The sequence below is a fragment of the Protomyctophum bolini genome (assembly GCF_963924005.1).
Source record: "Protomyctophum bolini genome assembly, chromosome: 14".
NCBI lineage: Eukaryota > Metazoa > Chordata > Actinopteri > Myctophiformes > Myctophidae > Protomyctophum > Protomyctophum bolini.
Window position 1 is genome coordinate 17,087,319 of NC_137875.1, and position 20,759 is coordinate 17,108,077.

Sequence of the window (20,759 nt, forward strand, 5' to 3'; positions counted from 1 at the left end):
ATAGTTTGTCTTTTCGTAGGAGAGCAATGCAATTACAATGTAATAGAATATGACTAACGCCCTGTTTGACCACTGACCACTGAGTTCATGAAGTTAACAGTTTCTATTTGATGAAATGAGGAGATGCACCAAAAGGATCTTACTGTAGTCTGGCACAAAGAAGCGGACTATTGGGCTGACCATTCCACTGCCTGCCTGGGTGCAGGCGGCCACCTCCACAAAGTAGGTGGTGTTGAAGACCTTCAGAGGCACAATGGCCATGTTGGTGTAACTATGAAACTGAAAGGCACACGCATGGACGCACGGCACGCACGCACACACGCACACACGCACACACACACACACACACACACACACACACACACACACACACACACACACAGAGACACAGACACACACACACACACACACACACACACACACACACACACACACACACACACACACACACACACACACACACACACACACACACACACACACACACACACACACACACACACACAAACACACGATGATGCAAATTCTATGATGGATCATGTTACGACACCAGTTAAACATGGCCCTCAAACAGACTATATGCATGCTGCTAATGTTAATCATTGTCTTTGAAGAGACAAAGTCAGACGTGGCAGAGGGAATTAGGTTATATGGGGAGCGACAGCTAGACAGTCCTTATGGTAAAGCACAAGAACCGTAACCTGAAACCTAATTTACTGATTTATATTTGCATTCATGAACACACACACTTTATTTAGGAGTTGTTGTGGGCACTCAAGAGGAGGCTATAGCATGATGTACACAGTATACTCAGTTGCGCCGGTGTAGCACACCGGAAACAGAGTTCTATAAGCTTGTGTGTTCGCGTAGCTCAGTCGGCAGAGCTCTGCCAACTCAGCGTGAGGCAAGTTGTGCGATAAGTACTGATGGTAGGTGTTGCGCTCCAACTCAGCAATGCATCTCCCAGAGGTCAAGCGCATTGTGAAACGGGGATGGCTATGCTCTGGCTAATACCAACAATAAGCTTAAACCTCTTCTACCTACTTACTTACTTATAAGCTTGTTGTAGATCTGCTATTTTTGCGCAACTAAGAAGGAATCAGAAATTAGGGGAATATTACTCATACGCAATGTCATGGGTTCAACTCTGGTTCATGAGCCGTTTCCCCTCATATTTCCTTTAAGAAACCAGGGTCTTCACAACACCCATATGGGTTTGTTTCTTTATGTTGTAGTGTATATAAAAGGAGACAGGTGCATAGTAGAGATGGCTGGAAGTGGACAAAAGTCACAAAACACATTCCACGTTGCCTGCCACATTCCTACAATACTGTTGTTTCTCCTTTTCTCCTTTTCCGATAATACGAAAGAAAGACAAATCTTTCAGAAATTCCCAAACACAAGGAAGAGGACGATCCTCTTACCCTTTCAATAACATGGATCTAACGCTGACTAAAAGAGAAGGAAACAAACTCCCTGAGAAAAGGGGAAGCAGACGGACTTGTTGGATAAGCTTGTTGCGCTGAGATGTTGCGAAGACATGTGACAGACAGAACCCAGTGTTTCACAACAGCACATGGCAGCATGTGGGGTTCCTCTCCGTCACCAACATGCTGACAGTGTGACTAGGTTAGGTTGGAACAATTAGTCCCTCATGATTAATGCCATGCATGGTGTCTGCGGTCAGTGAAACCGTGCATGAGGGAAACGTCAACCTATTCACGTTTAGACCACATTCTTGAATACCGCTGACCTTTCCAAAGCAATGTGAATACTGCAGGTTAAGGAGCAGGTGACAGTATAATATAGCTCTAATCCATATCCTAAAGAGTCATCAAAATATAAATAACTGATTAACCATTGATCTATACAACAGGAACAGCTGACCCTGAGGGAGAAACAACTGTCCTTTACGCTGCATTTCCAGTCACTGCTGCCGTAATAACAAAAGCCTTTGTCTGTAGTGACATCACCACTTGACCGGACAGCGCACATGGATATCGGGGAGCCCAACAGTGCATAATCCCTTTGTATCCCATATTCCGTGATGACTCAAGCCCACATGCTGGATCAACAAAACAAAAAAAATGTAAACCTTTTTTTACAGCGTCAGTTTCCTGTCAACTACTACACAGACAGGAAGACCAGGAAACACACTATTGTACTAGAGGGCACTGGAGGAGTGTAGTCACACAACTGTGAGTACATTACCAACCTCCTTAGGGAGCAGTATGCGTAACAAGTACAACTTCTCATCTCTACTTCCATTTGATCTACAAAGTAATACTGAGTCACTAACAGATTAGTCTGAAAACACACAGTACAAACAGCAGGTGATGGCGACAATCGTCTCTGTCGGGTGGAAACCTCATATGTCCAAAACTGTGACTTTTCAGGAAAGGGGTGAAGTGGCCCTTTAAGGGTCCATTTGGATCCCTCATGGTTCCTGGACAGGATTTTGAGAAACTATTAAAAGCTCAAATCGACGATGGGCTAATAAAGGTAATATGGCTCAAATCAGCCATTGGGGGCATGGTTAGGAAACTCACCCTCTCCACATGATTGGTGTGTCTCACAACAACATCATAACCACGAAGGATTCCATTGATCTTATCGGCGGCTGGAGGATTCCATTTGATCACCAGCATCGACTCGTTCAGCTGTATGGTGACGTTACGCGGATACACCGATGGCACTGGGGACACAGCAAGGAAAGGATGGAGAAAGGTTACGTCTGAACTCACAACGGCAGGCAGATGCAAAAAATACAAAGGTGCAAAGCTACAGAGTATATTACATTTGTAGCTTTGTATCTTTGTAGCGTATAGTTGAAACCAGCTCAACTTTTTCGTAGCTGTTGTAGCATTTTGCAGCAGCAACAAACGTCGGATGTATCTTTGTATCTTCATGTCGCTGGCTTCCATTGACAATTAAATTTGCCCATGTGAACGCAGTCATACACGACTGGTTCTCAACGTCGGGTCAGTGGTCCAAATGGACCCTTACAGGAGAGTGTAATTGTACATTCTCTGAGTTAAATAAGCAGTAGATTGGTCTCTAGTATAGTTTAATTCAGTGATTCTAAATCGTTTTAATTTCAAAGATACACGGTTTCATATGCATTAGGGGATAGATGAACGTGTTTTTTCCTCCATGATCCCAATTTACACTGTAAAATCCTCAGTGTTAGTTTAAGTCAGAGACTGTACAACAAGACCCGAGAAAGTACAAATGGTACACTCTCAGCGTTACAGACCTGTTACAGACCTGTGTCCATTTAGACCCCTGGTGCTCTCCGGGGTCAGACCGTTGAGAATGAGTGGATTACAACATAAAAGGACTTCAATTAAAGAGCTATGTCGACAATAACGGAAAAAATGCGAGGAATGTGGAAACTCCAATTGAGCCGAGCCTCCACTATTTTGGATCAGCGCTTTACAGAGGCTTGCTATGTGAAGCACTAGAACATTTCTGGCACAGGCAAATATTAAATCTATCAACTGAAACATTCCTTCAGGAAGGAAGCCGGAAGCAGCTCCTCCCAGTAAAGTGCTGCCTTTTTTCTTGGTGAAACTGCTGCTGTTTCCTATGTGTCCCCTCAGGAAAAGCCAACAGATATAGTGGATGTGACACATCTAGGAAGAGAACTCCCGCGGTGTCCAGTGCAGGTAGGTCAGCCTAAGACCATGTTTTTGACGAGGCACTCTCTAACCTCATAAGACCTATTTCATACTTCGGCTATTCAAAAACAGGCTGTTTTTGACGAATCTTGAGAAATTGTGAAATAATGGTGACGATCAGCTAACATTTTGACAAATCTTGAACATTTGTAAAAAAAATTGGGAAATGTGGAAGTAGCCTAGTTTGATAGGAACATGGAAGCCAGGTTTAATGTGGATTCGCTACAGAGGCCTATTTTGGAATCTGTCATGATAGCTTAACGCCTTTGCCAAGAAAGGTTTGACAGGGTTTTTGTCCCTGTCACTTCATTGCCTGTTGAGACACTCTTTGGTGCATCATCATCAAAGAAAGTGCAACTAGAACATGGTTCCTAGAGCACGCCTACCTCCCTCCGTGGTGTTGCTCTGAATCCAGAATGTGACGGGGGACGGTCCCACCTCATTGCTGCAGGACACACTAATGTTGTACCACGTCATGGCCTGCAGTCCAGGAACCTCGCTCTGGAATACTGGGGGCATTGTGGTGACATTCACAAACCTGGTATTTGTCACTTCCCCTTTCCTCCGGCTGACTTCTTTAACCTTGGATAGACATGGAAAAACACGTGGGTTCCATTAATAAAATAGCAATGTTATCATAGGGCTGGAATCATCAACAAAATACAGTATATTGAGTGATAATTTGAAGATAGTTTGGGTGCGGCTATAGTAAGGCCAATAATACAACATAGAACAGTCAGGTAACTTTACTGTAATGTAACCTAATGTAATATTGTACATTGAATATTTGGTTTGGACAGAACTTTGCCCACTCTTACATCGTTAATCATGTGATGTGACAATGCCGTTTAAGCTGAATCTGATAGGAATCTGGCAATGCACCCATTAACCATTCAATGACATATTAACGTACAAAGTCTGCATGTGCCCAGATCCCTGGAGCTAGGTGTGGAGAGTTTGTGCCAAGGGCTGTATGCATGTTAATCCGTCCATGTAACCAAAGGGGAATACCTAGGCTAAACAGAAGGGGGAATTATTTTTATTACAACTCTAAAATGAGTGGTATCCCCCTTTATGTCTTAAGCCCTATATACTTTGCTATTGGTCATATGACGGATAGTGAATCTACAAGCTCACAGCGTGACGCAAATATATTTTGGTAAATTTACCCCTATAACCTGGTGTCCAAAATAGGACACCAGGTTGAAAGTGGTTAAAACCAGGAAGAGACGATATCTAATCTCACATCATGATATAGATATAATTTTGATATATTGCCCAGCCCTTCGCTATCAGTGTGGTCAGTCAATAGAAAGCTTACCCTAATGTGACACTTGGAGAGTGGAGAGTAGCCATCATGTCCAGGGGTCCATCTCAAGATGAGTTTATTGGACTGCCTCTCCACTATGGTAACTTCAGAGACAGGACCAGGGAGCACTATAGTACAGACATCAAATAAATAAATATACTATTATTATTATTGTTTCTTATTGCACTTGAAAATATTCAAAAATGTGCTTTAGAGTCCAAAAAAGGTGCCCCCCCCCCCACATTACCTCTGATGTTAATCCTAGCTTCTTGGGACGTAGCAACGCCTTTGCTGTTTTTTGCTTCGCAGCCGAAATACGTATATTTATCCTCACCTGTAGATGGAACATGATGAGTTTTGACTTGGAAATGTAGCACTACATTTCTTAAATAAGAACAGAATTGGACATCGTAAGAGGCAAACCTTTGATAGCTTTTGAACGATGAGATATTAAATGAAGATTTCCCACAGACCATCTACAAGCTTGCTTGCAATGCATTATGAGCTTGTGGACCAGCTTTTATTTATTACATAATTTAAAAACAAAAACAAATAATCTCTTTGCCTAAAAAATGGGGACGACAGGGTTGTTAAGTGTCGGTCAGGTCAGGTGTGATGTGTCTAGAACAAAGGGACAGGAAAGCAAAGTCAGATATAGCAGGGGAACTGGTGTGTAGGACGTACATGAAAATATTCATGATGAATCAGTCCTTTCCTCATCCGTCAACATTTCCTCATTCCTCAAATGTGCACCCAACAGACAGAACCTGATGTATCAAGCTACAATCAAAGCCTCTCCATGATTATACAGTATACTCTGACAACAAACCAGTTGCTTTTTCTGTTACTAGCCAGTAGTCACACACTGACTACCCCTCAATGGCCACAAGGCTGGCCAGTTAGAAAAGGACAGAGATGGCTTCTAAATAATGTCTCTTCTGTGCTCTTTTTTTTTCTTTTTCTAGTGTTGATCTCGGAAACTGATGTTTTTGTTTACATTCCTCAAAATTATTGCAGACTAATCGGCCTTGAGTTGCAGTGTCAGGAAGCAAACTAGGTCAAACACTGCCATATCATCCATGCATGCAGCCAGCGTTTGCATAATAAATAGGCTACATGCCGATATCACAACCTAGGCCAGACTGGATTAGTCACATTCAAGATTCAAGATTCAAGTCGCATTCAATTCAAATCACTCCTCTTTGTATTTAAATCCCTAAACGGCCTTGCCCCTTCCTACATTTCTGAACTCTCAAACTCATTGCAGTCCCCCATTCAAATATGAAAACAAAAGGTGATCGGGCTTTCTCTCTAGCTGGACCTACATTTTGGAATAATCTTCCACTCCACATCAAGGCTAGCCCAGACCCTGGAGATTTTTAAATCCAACCTGAAAACACACCTTTTTAGTCTGGCTTTTTAACAAGTGTTTATTGTTGTTCATTGTTTTTGTTGTTATTGTGTTTGATTTGGCCTGCTTTTTTCGATTGTATTACAATTTTATGTTTTATTATTGCACTGTGATGGACTACGGTCTACCTGTTCTGGAAAGCACTTTGGGTCAACTGCTGTTGTTTTTAAATGCTATATAAATCAAATTGACTTGACTTGATCGACTTGACATCATAAATCACTTGGTCACATACCAAATCTTTGACTTTGGTGTGGTAGTGGCTAGTGGGTAAAGGGTTGTCATCTGGCGCAGCAGGCCTATGTGTGGAATGTGTCTCACCTTTTTCGAATTTGCCTGATTGGCTGTGAGCCACTTTCAACAAACAATTGCTCATCTACAAGCTCACAACACAAGTCACATCGTAATGCATTTTGAGTTTATAGATTGCCTATTTTTGCTATTTGTTGTAAGTAGGTTATAGCCAGGACTTATTAAGTGGTTAAAATAAAAAGCCAGTCAGTCTTTTATGTATTTGGCTAGTGGCTATAGGTAACTACAGTGATGGAGAGAGATGAGCTAGCGCTGACATGCCAAATTCCACCAAAAACAGCTTCCCCTTTCCATCTCTCACCAGGCCAGATAACAGGTTTGTTGCCACAGTGTTTTACAGAAATATCCAAACCTTGTACGCCACCACATCAAAGGTGGTCTGGGATGAATGAATGATAGTCTCCCTAGCCAGACTGTTGCCTCCCACATACAATGGGGAGCAACGAAAGCTCTGACAATGATCAGAGGATAAAGTGGATGTGACGCCTCCTCATTGCTTCCATTTTGTCTTGTGCAATCCTATATAGCTTGCTGCTATAAATGTCTTCCAGTGACATCATTGATGGGGAATACAAGCTAATAAAAAACAGCAGGCTTTCTTTTCGTCCTGAAAAGTTGCAATGCGAAAATGGAAGCCATCGTTCTCACGATAATGAAAATCTAAACATTATTGTAAAAAAAATCTTGTTTAAAAAATAATCTGCCTAATGATGATGTCACTGGAAGACGGTTTCTGAACTGCCCACAGTGGTCCTTTAATTGAACTATCAAGTTAATTGATTATTTAAAACAAATATAAAAAAAAAAAAATCGATAAACATTATCGATACTCTACAAGCTCAAAACGTCTAACCCTCGTCGTGCCAACTTCAACGCAAACGTTTACCGGACAGTTAGTTGCATCCTCGCTTGCTGTGCAACCAAATAAATAAAGCCTTCATTCTGAGGTCAGAAAAACCATGCTGGGTCTGCTGCTGGCTGGGGCATGGTGGGCGCTGGGCAATCTGCAGCCTGGTCACAAAGGGAGTTTCATAACGGCTTTGGCAGAGGGGCAAAATGGACAAAGCACCTTTAGTACAGTACATAACCCCACTGACAGCCTCACTTAAAGGTCATAGACTGTAGTGGGAAATATGAAATGGCTGATCTTTGTACAATGTCTCATTACTTTAAGCATTCCATGCTGCTTTGTTATCAACTGAAGTACTTTTATATATCTGATTGTTATGTGTAACCTCAAGGCAAGGTATGCTATTTGAGAGAATGTCAATGGGTTTGGCCCTTCCCTGGACCCCCTGACACCTCCTTTTGTGCCTATTGTTTCTTCCTGTTTTAAGAAGGATGTCTGTGGGACATGTAGTCTTTTATGTAGAGTTCACACCACGGTGAGAGAAGCACAGAGTTAGCTCAGGGTGCATGCCCTCTTCCTCTTGGGCTTTGGGGACATGGCATTCAAGAGAAGCATGCTTGTTTTTGATAGTGTTGGATTCAGCTTCACTTGGATTGGATGTATATATTTTTCCCATAACAAAACCGACATGAACACTCGTGTCACAATTCTTGGGTGAACATTCTGCAAAGAAAGCAGATCTGCAAGCTCACATGGGGTCACATTATTTTTGGCAAATACTTTGGTGTAGAGTGAATGTATAGACCCTTGGAGGACGCCAGAACTAATTATATAGGGTTTAAGCTAGTTAAACTCACGGATCACACAAGTGTAAGCAAATAAAGGGAAATGAACAAAGGTCAACTAAACTCAGCCTTTCCTGTTTCATTTCACTTCACGGATGAAAGTAATGGAAAAAACAAAAAAAGTTGAGATGTGGGAGTAACACAGCTGCTGGCCATTCAAATGGAAACATCAGAAATGAGTGGAGAACTTCAGTAACTGCAGAGTGGGCTGGATTGGAGGAGCCAAATGTATAATCTATATACACTGGACGTCTCACATAGTGGACACAGCAACCTGTAATTATCAGGTTTTGGAGCACTCCATACTTACTAGGCTAGACTTTTTCCCGATTTCACATCAAGGCATCAAACACAGGGCCAGATTTCTGCTCTATTCAGCCAAATAAACCCAACGTCCCTATTCAGAGGCAAACATTCTGCCAAAATAACAGATCTGTGTCATTATGACTGAGCTTGTAGATTGGCTATTTTCAGAGAAGAGATTTGTTTAGTGTGAAATGCTAGCAGACGTATGAATAAAGAAACTTTTTAAGTGGTTAAAAGAAGGAATACAGCTTTCTACTCCTCAAATGCTGTGTCTTAATTAGATTCGGTGAAAACTATTCCTATTTCCTTTTTTATGCCACTGTACTAAAGGGAATCTAGAAAATGCTACAGCTTTGGGACAGGTCATTAAGCTGTCCTGCAATGTTGGCGAGAAGGCTTTCCATATCCTGAATGCTATAATTAAGTTAACTTCTCATAACAGAAGCAAGGAACCTGTAGTACTGCTGTCCCCCACATGGCCTATAAATAAAAAATCACACCTGTGTGAAGTGAGGGGCGCTCTTATCATCTTACAACATCAATTACAACATAATGTTTGTTTAAGCAACGTGTGCTAATGTTTGTTTTAGTCCTTTAGTAATGACAACACAAATAACTAACTTTAACTGATCTTATCATGAACATAAGATGACAACCAAACATATATATACATATACACACACACACACACACACACACATATATATATATATACACACACACACACACACACACACACATTACTACTACCAACAAACGGCAACTGAAAAGGAAAAGAAGTCCACTATGACTCGCTGACACAGATTCATAATCCACAGATCACCTGAACAGTCCATAAAGTAATGGGATAATGGCCACCTTCTTGTTCCTGCAAGATCCTATTCAGTTTGCTCTGCCGCATATACCGGCACCACCACCACTACAAGGGCTATGGTGTGCGTACAAGCATGCCCAAGCACAGTGCAATGTGCCTTTAAGAGAGAGATGAGCCTTGTAGAGTAGTCATGATGATGACTGATGATGGAAGTAAGTCATCCATCATCGTCAGAGACAGCAGAAAGAAAGCCTCTCTCCACATATCATGTCAGCTGTGAGTGAGGGGCGCTCTGCTCTTATCATCGTACATCATCATGGATCATCTCGTACTGGCCAATCAGAATGCCTGTTGCCACAAATTTATGTCAGATTTGGCAGACATTTTACCTAATTTCTCCTTTTATTGTCGATGGCAAATATGAGACGTGTGTGGACACGTTCATTGTCAATGGCATTTAATGTTTGTGTTGCGGACATTTTGTGGGGACAAAAGCTGTATATAGGAGGGGCTAGCGCCCCTCAAAAAGAGAGCCAAAGTTGTGAAAAGGACATCAAGCTCTAGATGTTTATGAGGTATCTGGTTGGTATTGCAGAGATCTAAATCAGAGCGAGCTCTGCCAGCCTACCAGCCTCCTTTTCTAGCCCCTCCTCACAGGACAGTGGGACGTCCCATGAATGAAGCCTTTGTGGCAGGAGCCAACAGCCAACCCCCGAACACTCTCCCAGTGCAGAAGAGCAGAACCCCCCATCCCTTCACTGCTCAAGCCCTTGCACACGCTGGACCAAAACACAGCTCTGAACCTTTAACCCTCCCCCATCCACGCCAGCAACACAACCACTCACACACTTCACAGCAGGAATACCTCGCTGGGCCCCGGTGGTAAATGAAGGGCCATGAAGTAGCCTGGAGGAAAACGCTTATGTTACAAAATCACACCCGTGTGAAGTGAGGGGCGCTCTTATCATTATATACATAATCTCATGAACAACTGAATTTATGTGATTCGTTAGCCGATTTGCTCATCTACATATGACGTAACATTTCCCTTCATTGTCAATGGCATTTAATGTTTGTGTTGCACACAAATGTACGTCATAATTGGTGGACATTTGACCTAATTTCTCCTTTCATTATCAATGGCAAATATGAGACGTGTGGGGACAAAAGCTGTACAGTATAGGAAGGGCTAGCGCCCCTCAAAAAGTGGATAAATGTTTACTTAAAGGAGAGGAAAGAATCCACTTCAGCTCCAGGCTGAGAACATAATGAGATTCCTAATAATGGCTTTCATTCCAGTGAAGGACCCGTACTTCAACTAATGTCTGACAACTAATGTCTGAGTACCACAGACGAAAAACAGTCCAAATTTCATTCTGACCCCTCCACGAAAAGGCCTCGTTCTCCTGACTCCTTATCTAACATTTATACATTATCGATAAATAGTGTGGACTTAGACAGTTTTTTGTCTGTGGTATTCCCAGTTTCACCAAAGTGACAATCTGTGATTGTTAGATAAAAGGAAACAGTGTCCGATTAACACTGTTGTCAAAATGGTGTTATAAAGAGCATTGACTCTGCTTGACTGGGGGGGGGGGGATGATGACCATGGTGAAAATGTCATTGTAGTAAGCAGCCTGGCACACATGCTGAGGTTGCACATATAGAAGCATGCATGCTGAAGACCTACTCAACACTCTGTTACCCCTATTAAAAAGGGTCCACAGGCATTTATCATGCCTGTGGACAATGGACATACACAGTTAATTTAACTCTGAGAGTGTACTAATGTAACCAAATAGAGTCTATTTGGTTACATAGACCCTTACTGTGTGTACAGTACTGTGCACTGTGTATGCACTTAAATTCGACAAACAGGTAAATGCCAACTCAGGCAGATCGCCAAAATCAAACCCTTTCTCTCAATGCACTGCAACTCTCTGTACTCAGGAGTTGCTAGCTCATCCCTCTCCAGACTACAACTTTCCCAAAATGCTGCTGCCAGACTCCTGACTCATTCTAGCCTCCCTGCCAGTCAAATTTAGAATCAATTCTCCACTGAAAAAACTCCACTGTTTGTATATTTGTTTATTTTAAATTAGGCTACTCAGCTGACCAGATGCTTTTAAAAGTCCCGCGCACACAAAAAGCTAAAAGCTATGTTGATCGCATTGTGGCTGATGTCTCTCACCTGAAGAAAAAAAGGGAATGTCCGTACACGATATGTTTGCTCTTTTTATTTTAAAGGCAGAGTATCACGCTGGCATCTACTTTGTCTGAGTTTAATTATGACAAAGTTGTGATACTATTCGAAAATGCAACTATAAGGCTCTATACAGCCTGTTCAATGCTGTGTGAAGTTGGGGCGGGCTAGTAGCCACTGCTATGAAAAATCCCTCCCACCGCGTCGGAGAGGGCCGAGCCAAAACAGCGTGTCATCGATAGTATCTCAACTACGTCATCCCATTAGATCCCATGTTAAAAGCCCCTTGGGATTAAGCCCAAACAACGTTTCGCCCGTCCGGGCTTTCTCAAATTGAGAACTTCAGAAAGGACCTGTGCAGACATTCCCTTTTTTCTTCATTTGATCATTTTTGGGTCCAGCACCGTATTTAAAAACTGGGCAGTGGGAATGTGCATATCTTATTCCTTTTTAGCATGATGTCTCTCACCTGCCACAGTATAGTTGCTGGGTGATGCGTGAAAGTCACTGACGGCTAATCCATCTCGGAACCAGCGGATGATGACAGGGTTGGGGGGTCCAATGGCCTCACAGGACAGGATGAAGGACGTGTTCCTTGTGACGTTCCTGTCCTCTGGATGTTTGATGAACGTTGGGAGACCTAGAAACCGACAGAGTGGACCAGCGAAAATGCATCAGTACTGTAACACAGACACACACGGGTGGCACCGATATGGTTCAAAGGGTAACCAACCAGAACACTCTGCCCCTAGTCTCTCGAGACAAATTCAAAGGAAAAGAGGGCGCTGTTTTTCCTTTATTGTTTGACGATGGGTTCTCAGATTGCTCGGCGGACTGCTCGCAGTTCTTGTCTTCTAGTATTCGTTTTACTGAGGTCAAGTTTAGCAATAAGGCTAGGTTTAGGGATAGTTTTACTGAGGTTAAGGTCAGGAATAGGTTTAGGATTAGACATAGTTTTACTGAGGTTAAGTTTAGGAATAAGGCTAGGTTTAGGCATAGTTTTACTGAGGTTAAGGTTAAGAATAGGTTTAGGATTAGACATACATTTTACTGAGGTTAAGTTTAGGAATAAGGCTACGTTTAGGCATAGTTTTACTGAGGTTAAGGTTAGGAATAGGTTTAGGATTAGACATAGCTTTACTGAGGTTAAGTTTAGGAACAAGGCTAGGTTTAGGCATAGTTTTATTGAGGTTAAGTTTAGGAACAAGGCTAGGTTTAGGCATAGTTTAGGAATACCTGGTGGCGACCGCTCTGAGGTCGCCGAATTGTGGGGCGAGCGTTTTGAGGGGCAAGCGTTCTTGTATAAACATGAGTCTCACCTTCTACGTGGAGGACGACAGGCTGAGATTCTACCATGACGTCACTGATATTCAGTCTGCAGCGGTAATCCCCAGCATCCATTCTCTGCACAGGTTTAATGCTGCAATATACATTACGTACAGTACATGAAGATTCATAAACTCTCTTTCAAGAGGCCTCCACAGAGGTTGGCTGAAAATTCAAAATGTGTTCAGCTAGAAAAATGTTGTAGTTTATATCTAAAGTCACTTTTAAGTTTAACTTGATGTGAAAGAGTTATTTTCTGTACAAGCTTTCACACATTGCTATTTCGAAAGAAATTACTCAGAAAATGTAGGAGGAATATAAATATACTGTTTCTCTGTCTCTTGTGCAAAGTATATTTGCAGTCATCTACACATATATGCACACTAGTCACATACGACAAGGCCACATGCCAGTGTAGCAATGGAATGGTGTCTTCCCATGCAGCCATACTACTGTTACCTGACTGTGGATAGAAGAGTATTAACCCCATCTGTAGACGTCTGCAGGTCATTGATCACAACCCCTGAGTTGGCTGCCAGGTCCTTGTTGTTCTTCACCCAGACGATGGTGGGCTCCAGCTTGGCATCGGGTATGTCAATGGAGCAGTTGAACTTGGCCTCGCGTCCTTCTGACAGGTGGATTGAGCCTATTGTTGGCTTGAAGTGTAGACGTTTGATGTCATCCTGGCTCAAGTGCAGCTTGGGCACGTGGTGGCGTACAATAAGGGCCTCAGATGTCCTAGTGGGCAGGGGAGAGCGCCCATGGCGTCCAGGACGATAAGCATCAGCCTGTACAACAAACGCACCCCTGTGGTGCAGACCTGCAAGAAGTCAAATCAAAGTTCATGTGTCATTGCAAAAGTACAGTATGTACAGCATGGTAGAAGTTGTTATACCTAGTATACCTGGTGTTACAGTATATTAAGAGTTTATTCTATTCTATTAAATAATCTATTATGATGTTTAATGTATTATGAAGAAACATTTTGTAGTGCAGTGTTCTGTTATCTTTGAGGTGATTGTTCAGCAAGGTCAAGATCATAACAATAAGCCTTAAATAGTATGCTGGTGAAATCATATGTTCGGGAGAAAACAATTGAAGAACGATAGAAAAAAACGGTAGTAACTAACCATTTGCTTAGTTATAACAGTGGTTTTGTAGGATTCCAGATGGTCCCCAGCTAAATGCTAGTTTTATAGGAACCAAATGAACCCTTACAGATCTGTAACTCTGAGAGCTATTTGCATACCAAACTGCTTGACTCCTTGAAATTTAAAAGTTTGAGAACCTTCAAACATTGAGTTATATAGCTACATTAATGCAATGGTTCTCTGCATGGGGTTGTCCAGGGGTGAGGGGTCCTTCACATGATTACAGGGAGGTCAAGCCAGCTTAAATGATCTATAGTTCATCTTCACCACTACTACTACAACAAATACAAACTGGAGTTTAAATAAATAAATAACCAAATCAGACCAAATATTGATATAGCCTATATGAAAAAGTTTGACAATCACTCCTCAGAGCTGTCAAGACCAGACAAGATTGAATTGTGCAGGGCAGGCATATTCATCTTTGATAATTGATAGTCCTGCATGTGTTCGTGACAAATAATTTCATATTTTCACTCTTTAATCAGGCCTGGCAGTGGGCAGAGATGTGACTTCTTTTTTAATGGTTTTAGGTCTATATTGGTCAGAAATTTAGGAAAGATCGAGCGCACAAGCTCCAATCGATTTTAACTTATTTTTTATTTCTTGCATGTAGCCATAGCCTACTGCCTACATGTTTAAGCTTTAATTTGGCAAATGACTATGGCATTGGGAATTAACTAGCATACGTTTAAGAATTTTAATGGGTTCCAGATGTTGCGCACACTAGCCTATACTGACATAAAGTAACAACGGTCTCTAGGTTGCTAAATTGAGTCCTATTATTTGCCTTGCAACAACATTATCAAATAAAACGATAAGAATACATTCGATATTTTAACCAAACATCTTACCTCTGACTGGATTCACAGCAATAAAGGCAATGGTGACGGTCGCTGTAGAGAAGAAAATCCCAAACCAAGTTGGAGCCATGGCCATCACACATATGCTGGCCCCTTCAATTCCACAATCACTACAGTGCCACTATTTTACACGTGTCAATATAACAGTAATGTTGTTCAACATCGCACACCAGCGTCACTTCTACTCGTCCAGCTAGTTCTGATGCACATTGCAGTTTGACCAAGAGAACTCATGGAGCAGCGAGGAGCACAGTTAACTTTCTCTTCTGACTGACGTCAGAACAGGGATCCCATCCCATGAAGGCGGTTCTTGAGTCTGCAAACATTAGTGAGTGAAGAAAACAACAGTTGTCCACAAAATAGAGTAGGCTAATGTTATCCCGCTCCAACTTCCCCCTCTGGAATCAGCACAATAGTCTATTGTAGCAGGCCTATATGTTATGGTTAGGCTACATTATTTGTCACTGCCATTGCACAGTAAAATCTTCAAATCAAAGTTAGGCTACAACTCCAGTTACAAATCGGTAAAGTATAGGTAACACTGAATATTTTACAGTGTGTCTTGGATGTTTGTAAAGAGGACAAAAAAGACAATTTTATTGTTAAAACATGTTTTTATTAAGCACGTCTGTGTAAGTTGCCCAACTCCTCCACCATGTGGTAGGATAGGCGTACTGCATGCTTGGCTAACTCAAGAATAAGCTAGAATTGATTTGAACTGAAAAGATAATAAAATGCAGACCTGTAGGTTATAGACTTGTGGAGCTCATTAATTATAAAAATATAAATAAATACTCATTTGTAACTACCTAATCTGAAAGATAGGTCCCCTCCAGGCAGTAATTAACAAGTAGCTCAGGGTCACATCAAACTGCTGTCTTCATCATAACAGAGACATCACATCAAGGTATTTTTTGTTTAGTCTGTATGACAGTGACAGATAACGAGCTTTGCCAACAAAGCTAGCTCACTTGGAGTGAGGGTCGTTTTACTACTGTGTAACTGTGTATATAAATCAAATTTTAAATATAAATATTATCATAATTACTGACAAAATGATTAGACTGTCTACAGTATGTATCAATGTACAAAGGCATTTGCCTTCCACAGTATAGGCTAATGTACATTAACCACGTACTGTAAACCCCTATGAGTTTGTCGATTGGCTATTTTCATCGAAAGGTTTCCCCACAGTAACAGAAAACAGAAAATACACTAGTATAGGGCCCTGAGGGACTACACTCAGTCTGGACTGGCCTGGATCGATGGTTCTGTCCTGGACATTGTGAGCTTATAGATCTGATACTTTGTACAGTTAGTACAGTACCTACCGTAACTCCAAACTACTCCTTTCTGAATGGCTGTGATTGACTTGTATGACATAAAAGCAACATCCAATCATGTTTTCTACTCGTTTATATGATGTTCTTGCATAGTATTGTATATTTGTCATCAAATGCTTCAATGAATTGAGTACAAAAGGCACAATGGAAACAAGCCATATAGACTTTCTTGGATAAATCCTATTTAGCAGACCTTGTACTGTATTGTACTACTTCCCTGTCCTTGTCTAATGCAAACTGTTAATAAAGTATTCAATCAATCAATCAAATCGCATGTTGACAGGCTTCATCTGCTATAGCGTGCACCTCCAAAACCGCTTTTCACTCCTGCCCATCGGGGGAGCTAATCGTCTAATCGTACAAACTATCTCCCCTGCAGCTTCTGCATGTCCTGCACCCAATGACTGACACAGCTCTGGGTAGGCTGCTATAGGTATAACCCGGCCTGTCTGGGATTTGGCGCTCTTTTCTAGTTGACTTATTCACTCTCTGGTGGCAGAACGCTCCATATTTTGTCCAACACTTCCCTGTAAGCAGAAACATAAGATCCAGTTTGACACACCATAAATAGCAGATCTACAAACACACAATGCATCGTATCAACGTGTTGTGAGCTTGTAGATAAGATTATTTTTGCGCAACACTGACGCATGATGGAGTATATCATCTATGTCGGGTGGAAACCTTCAAACCTCATAAATTCAACACAGTTTCTTTCAGGACTCATTTCAAATTCAAGAGTAGCAACAGTAGCAGACAGTAGCGAAATGCTTCACTTGTGTACCTTCTCATGGTCTTATTTACATTGTCTCCACCCAGCAGCATGTTGATGTGGTATTCCAACTCCTGGAGACAGACAATACCAACATGTAAATATTCATATATTCTTTTCAACCCTTAAGGCCCTCATACGTGTATCAACTTTCTTTTTTAATCAACATCAACTGAGAATATAAACTTGTTGAGACAAAATAAGTTAACTTAAAAATATATATATATATTCTTAGTTTAGATACAGAGCTAAGTTACATGCAGAGTGATGATCTTACATGCGAGATGTTTCTGACAACTAAAGTAAAAAGTGTCAAACTGGCTTCTTGCCTTGTTTATGTTCCTGAAGCGATCATTTGAGACCCGCAGCCTCATCATCTCTATCTGGAAGTGAATGAAGAAGAAATAAGCTGTCTGGTGTAATGTACACCAGACAGTGGCCTTGTGGTTACAGTCTCCACCCTGAAACTGGGAGGTCGGTGTTCGATCCCCGGCCGGGTCATACCAAAGACCTGCTTGGCATTCAGCATCAAAGGGTTGGATTGGGGGTCAAATCAACTAATCAAATGATTCCTGAGTGTAGCACGACTGTAGCTCCTTGGCTGCTCACCGCTCCAAGAGATGGGTCAAATGTGGAGAACAAATTTCACAGCGGTAACGTGTATGACAAATCATACGACTTTACATCAATACAACATTATTTTAACTGTATGGTACAGTATCTTAATACAATAACTAGTACATCTGTGGTTGGATGTGGTCTCCCACTGAGACAACCCTGGTTGACAACTTAGCTCGTAATTGCAAGATTTTCCCCAGGTCAATAGCAGGTGAACAGCTTTGAAATATCTTCACAATATTGAAAAGATGCATTATTAAACAAAGTTTCAGAAAGATTATTGTATTCTTTTGCATTTCTGCCTTAGAGCCAGGAAATGCAAGAAAGAGAAGGGATGAAATGCAACGAAGAGCCTCGTGATCGTCGATTAGAACCTGGAGCAGTGTAAGGACTATATATAGCCTTACTTACTACTGTGGTATGTGCTCTTACCAGGTGCAGCCACCCACAGTTTGTTTTAGACATCATTGTGATATTTTCTACCTCGACCACTGATGAGTGATGACTACATGCAGATTTACCGTAATGTTCATTAGTTCGAAAAATTACGCCTGCATAATCTGTGCCATTTGGCTGATTATGTGAATTATGCAATTCCGTAAACACATTTGTCTGGAGGGCCAAATTAGTAAATGATGTTACATTTCCATGTGAAGGGACACGCTGGCAATAGCCTACGTTGTGTCAGTAATGCAATCTTCTCATATTTGTCAAGTACCGTTGCTTCCTGGATGCATGTCTGCGTGGCAGTGGTCGTGACAACAGGCACCATCTCCTCTTTCATCTCCTTCTGCAGCTGTTGCATCTCCTCCCACACCTTCCACACCTGTAGCCTCTTGCTCTGGACCATGTCTGTGTAGCAGACAGCAGTCCCATCGTCCTGCAACGGTCCTAGAAGAACTGTCTCCTGGTGAACCCCTAGGACAGACACACAGGAGCCACGGATGAGTGTTGTAACTTGTAGCTCAGTGATTCTCAACATTTTCCATTTCAAGGTCCCACCAGTTTGATCTCGGGGACCGCATTCTTCACTATTCAGTGTTAATTTAACTCTGAGAGTGTACAAATGGAGCCAAGTGGACCCTTATAAGGGCCCATTTGTGCAGTGTTGTACCTTTCACTAAGCTTTGAACTTTATTCAATGTTTGAGTTCTTAAAAATTTGTTCAAGAAAAAATTGTTCAAGAAAGAAAGACAGACAGACAGACAGACAGACAGACAGACAGACAGACAGACACTGACTGACTGACCTGCGTGTGTGCCTTGTGTACTGTACTGTCTTTTTATTATTATTGTACCTCGATCTTCTGGAATTCTTATGGATGGTACATTCTGGAATTCGGTTCGGACACTGAAGGTGGAGAATACAATTACGGGAGAATGAATAGAGATTTTGACAATGTTTTCTAAAAGTAAATATAAGCTATTTTCAATTTAAGCATTCAATTTGCATTAATCTTAAGCATTTATCAGACGCTCAAGATCCAGAGCAACTTACAAAGTGCAAGATCAGAGTAAAATAATTCACCCTTGAGCACCAAAGTCTGACGTAATTTATGCATCCTACCTGGGTCACGTTTTCTCCCCCATTCTGAATTGCCATAGCCATTTTTCGCCAGTAACAAACTATATGAAATATGAGTGACTGACTATCGTAAACAATACAGAGCCTCCTCCCTGTCCCTGACAATATTGCCGGGACCTTTGTTTATTTTTGGACTTATATGAGACGATTCTAAGATGGCCCAATTATTTCCATGACCCTGGGGATGAACAAGTGACATCAGAACGTCTGTACTTATTAGTCAACAAACAACAAAGTGTTACAGAAATGACATTTGAGCAAGTACACTTCAAACATAGCATTCATCGAAATAACATACAGTATTGTCTAAATAACGTACTTACTGTATAGCACGTGACGTGTGAACATCATAGAGGTGTCAGTACCTGTGGTTCTCCTTCAGGGCTCTCCTATCTTCATCCTCCAGGCTGCACACCTCCTCTTCAGCTTTCTCCAGCTTCTCCATCGCTGCAACGCCATGGTCCCAGTCTTCCAGTGGAGACATCAGCCACTTCACCATGAACACATACAGTACAGTGTCAATATCCTTATAATAATTCAGCGAATCTCTGAATGTCACTGACAGCGAATTATCTCATCATAGCGACACCTGCATCACAGGCCACCGTTCCCACAGTTACCCCACTGGCATGCTTCCTCTAGCTAGCGCTGCAACACAACAAATTGTGCCCTATACAATTTGGCGCCGCTGACTGTGTGTGTGCGTGTTGCATCCTTTGGTAGTCTTCTCCTGATAAACTACACGGTTTGCACACATCTCACCATGCACCGCGGCGACAGGTAGCCTGTCCACACATGGACCGCTACTTTGCATTCATATTCATGTCATATTTACAGTACTACGGCCTTCACAGTGTGTGTGTGTGTGTGTGTGTGTGTGTGTGTGTGTGTGTGTGTGTGTGTGTGTGTGTGTGTGCGCGCGCGCGCGCGTGCGTGAGAGGGACGCTAAAACTGTAAATTCTACTAAAGAAAGAGGCAGCGATGGCGCCATAAGTCCATATCCATACATTCGGCGACATAAATTGCGCAAAAAACTTCTAAACTTTTAAACCGCAGCAGCTTACTGCATTCTCCTAGCTGTTGCTAAGCTACATTAGCATTAGGAACAAAACAGTGTTGGGCAATCACCAGGGTTGCCACATTGACTGAGAGGGAAACAAGCAACCAGGTCTATGAAAATGTTAACAGGCCAGAATAAATCAGAAAATCAGAAAATAAATCTACAATAAGCAACAATATAGCTGACTGTCAAACATCATTGTCCAATGTTGTTTCAGAGCAGTGGTTCTCAAACATTTTCATGTCATGGAACACTAATATTATATATATATATATATATATATATATATATATATATATATATATATATTTA

General features: G+C 41.7%; 2 protein-coding genes across 3 annotated transcripts in view; both read right to left on the reverse strand.

The window, feature by feature from the left end:
* mertka (c-mer proto-oncogene tyrosine kinase a) overlaps positions 1 to 15,386 on the reverse strand; it is a 28,111-nt gene extending 12,725 nt beyond the window's left edge. Inside the window, exons 1-9 of the mRNA XM_080782418.1 lie at positions 15,062 to 15,386; positions 13,516 to 13,876; positions 13,050 to 13,150; positions 12,200 to 12,370; positions 5,237 to 5,323; positions 5,002 to 5,117; positions 4,067 to 4,262; positions 2,550 to 2,695; positions 144 to 279 (exon numbers count right to left, since the gene is read on the reverse strand). Coding sequence (XP_080638544.1) covers positions 144 to 279; positions 2,550 to 2,695; positions 4,067 to 4,262; positions 5,002 to 5,117; positions 5,237 to 5,323; positions 12,200 to 12,370; positions 13,050 to 13,150; positions 13,516 to 13,876; positions 15,062 to 15,146 — 1,399 coding nt within the window. The 5' untranslated portion in view covers positions 15,147 to 15,386. The remainder of the gene's footprint in view (positions 1 to 143; positions 280 to 2,549; positions 2,696 to 4,066; positions 4,263 to 5,001; positions 5,118 to 5,236; positions 5,324 to 12,199; positions 12,371 to 13,049; positions 13,151 to 13,515; positions 13,877 to 15,061) is intronic.
* A 359-nt stretch (positions 15,387 to 15,745) lies between these two features.
* LOC308328201 (uncharacterized protein) lies at positions 15,746 to 19,897 on the reverse strand. 2 transcript variants are annotated; one of them, XM_080781939.1, is made up of 6 exons: positions 19,753 to 19,897; positions 19,101 to 19,153; positions 18,522 to 18,721; positions 17,515 to 17,568; positions 17,198 to 17,259; positions 15,746 to 16,940 (listed from the first exon to the last, which is right to left on the reverse strand). In XM_080781939.1, exons 1-6 carry the CDS (start codon positions 19,884 to 19,886, stop codon positions 16,892 to 16,894), a joined length of 552 nt encoding a protein of 183 aa, XP_080638065.1. In that variant the 5' UTR covers positions 19,887 to 19,897; the 3' UTR covers positions 15,746 to 16,891. The 2 variants fall into 2 exon arrangements, with proteins under 2 accessions (XP_080638065.1, XP_080638064.1); XM_080781938.1 differs by having other exon boundaries at positions 15,746 to 17,259.
* Positions 19,898 to 20,759: the final 862 nt, after the last annotated feature.

Bases quoted from the DNA above. Each gene is read 5' to 3' on its own strand.
- LOC308328201 (XM_080781938.1), bottom strand. From the start codon at position 19,886: ATGGTGAAGTGGCTGATGTCTCCACTGGAAGACTGGGACCATGGCGTT. The intron at 19,154-19,752 runs GTACTGACACCT...CTCCACCTTCAG, and splicing joins GCCCTGAAGGAGAACCACAG to TGTCCGAACCGAATTCCAGA. The intron at 18,722-19,100 runs GTACAATAATAA...TGTCTGTCCTAG, and splicing joins AAGAATTCCAGAAGATCGAG to GGGTTCACCAGGAGACAGTT.